The following is a 573-nucleotide window of genomic DNA, read 5'->3' on the forward strand; positions in this document are numbered from 1 at the left end:
ATGTTGTACATTGAGAGAAATGGTTACTTTAATTATGATTTACTGACTTCTTTCCATATTGTTACAGATATCCTTACTCATGTTACAAACAAGTTTATGTTGATGAAGCATATAATAGTCTTCACTCTTATGCAACCATGAGCATTCTTGAGTAAGTAATTATATTTGAAAAATATTCTGTCTGTAATTTTAACAGTTTCTGCATATGTTCTTGATTACGGTGTATAATATTCCTTAGAAATTTTGATTATAATAACCCAAACAATATTTTTGTAAAGAAAATATAGATCTGTCCTTTATCATTCCAGTGTGAATTTGCTGTGTAGTAACAGAATTATTGACCAAGTTTATGAAACCAGAAAAACAATGGCTCTTTGTGTGGCACAGCAGTTCTTTGGATGCTTTCTCTCCCGCTACTCCTGGGCTGATGCCTGGCTAACAACAGGCATTGCTAACTACCTGATGAGTCTCTATGTCAAGAAGCATTTTGGCTTCAATGAATACAAAGATTGGATACACAGTGTGAGTAAAATGCACCAGAAGGCCTTATTATATTCAGATTAGCTTAGCATT

General features: G+C 33.3%; 1 protein-coding gene across 3 annotated transcripts in view; it reads left to right on the forward strand.

The window, feature by feature from the left end:
• Positions 1-573, forward strand: part of LOC119581822 (transcription initiation factor TFIID subunit 2-like) — a gene marked incomplete at its 3' end in the record, with an annotated part of 14016 nt that overhangs the window by 5398 nt on the left and 8045 nt on the right. For all 3 annotated transcript variants that reach the window (XM_037929955.1, XM_037929956.1, XM_037929957.1), the window contains 2 exon segments: positions 68-151; positions 309-522. In XM_037929955.1, coding sequence (XP_037785883.1) covers positions 68-151; positions 309-522 — 298 coding nt within the window.

Source organism: Penaeus monodon, chromosome 15 (assembly GCF_015228065.2).
Source record: "Penaeus monodon isolate SGIC_2016 chromosome 15, NSTDA_Pmon_1, whole genome shotgun sequence".
NCBI lineage: Eukaryota > Metazoa > Arthropoda > Malacostraca > Decapoda > Penaeidae > Penaeus > Penaeus monodon.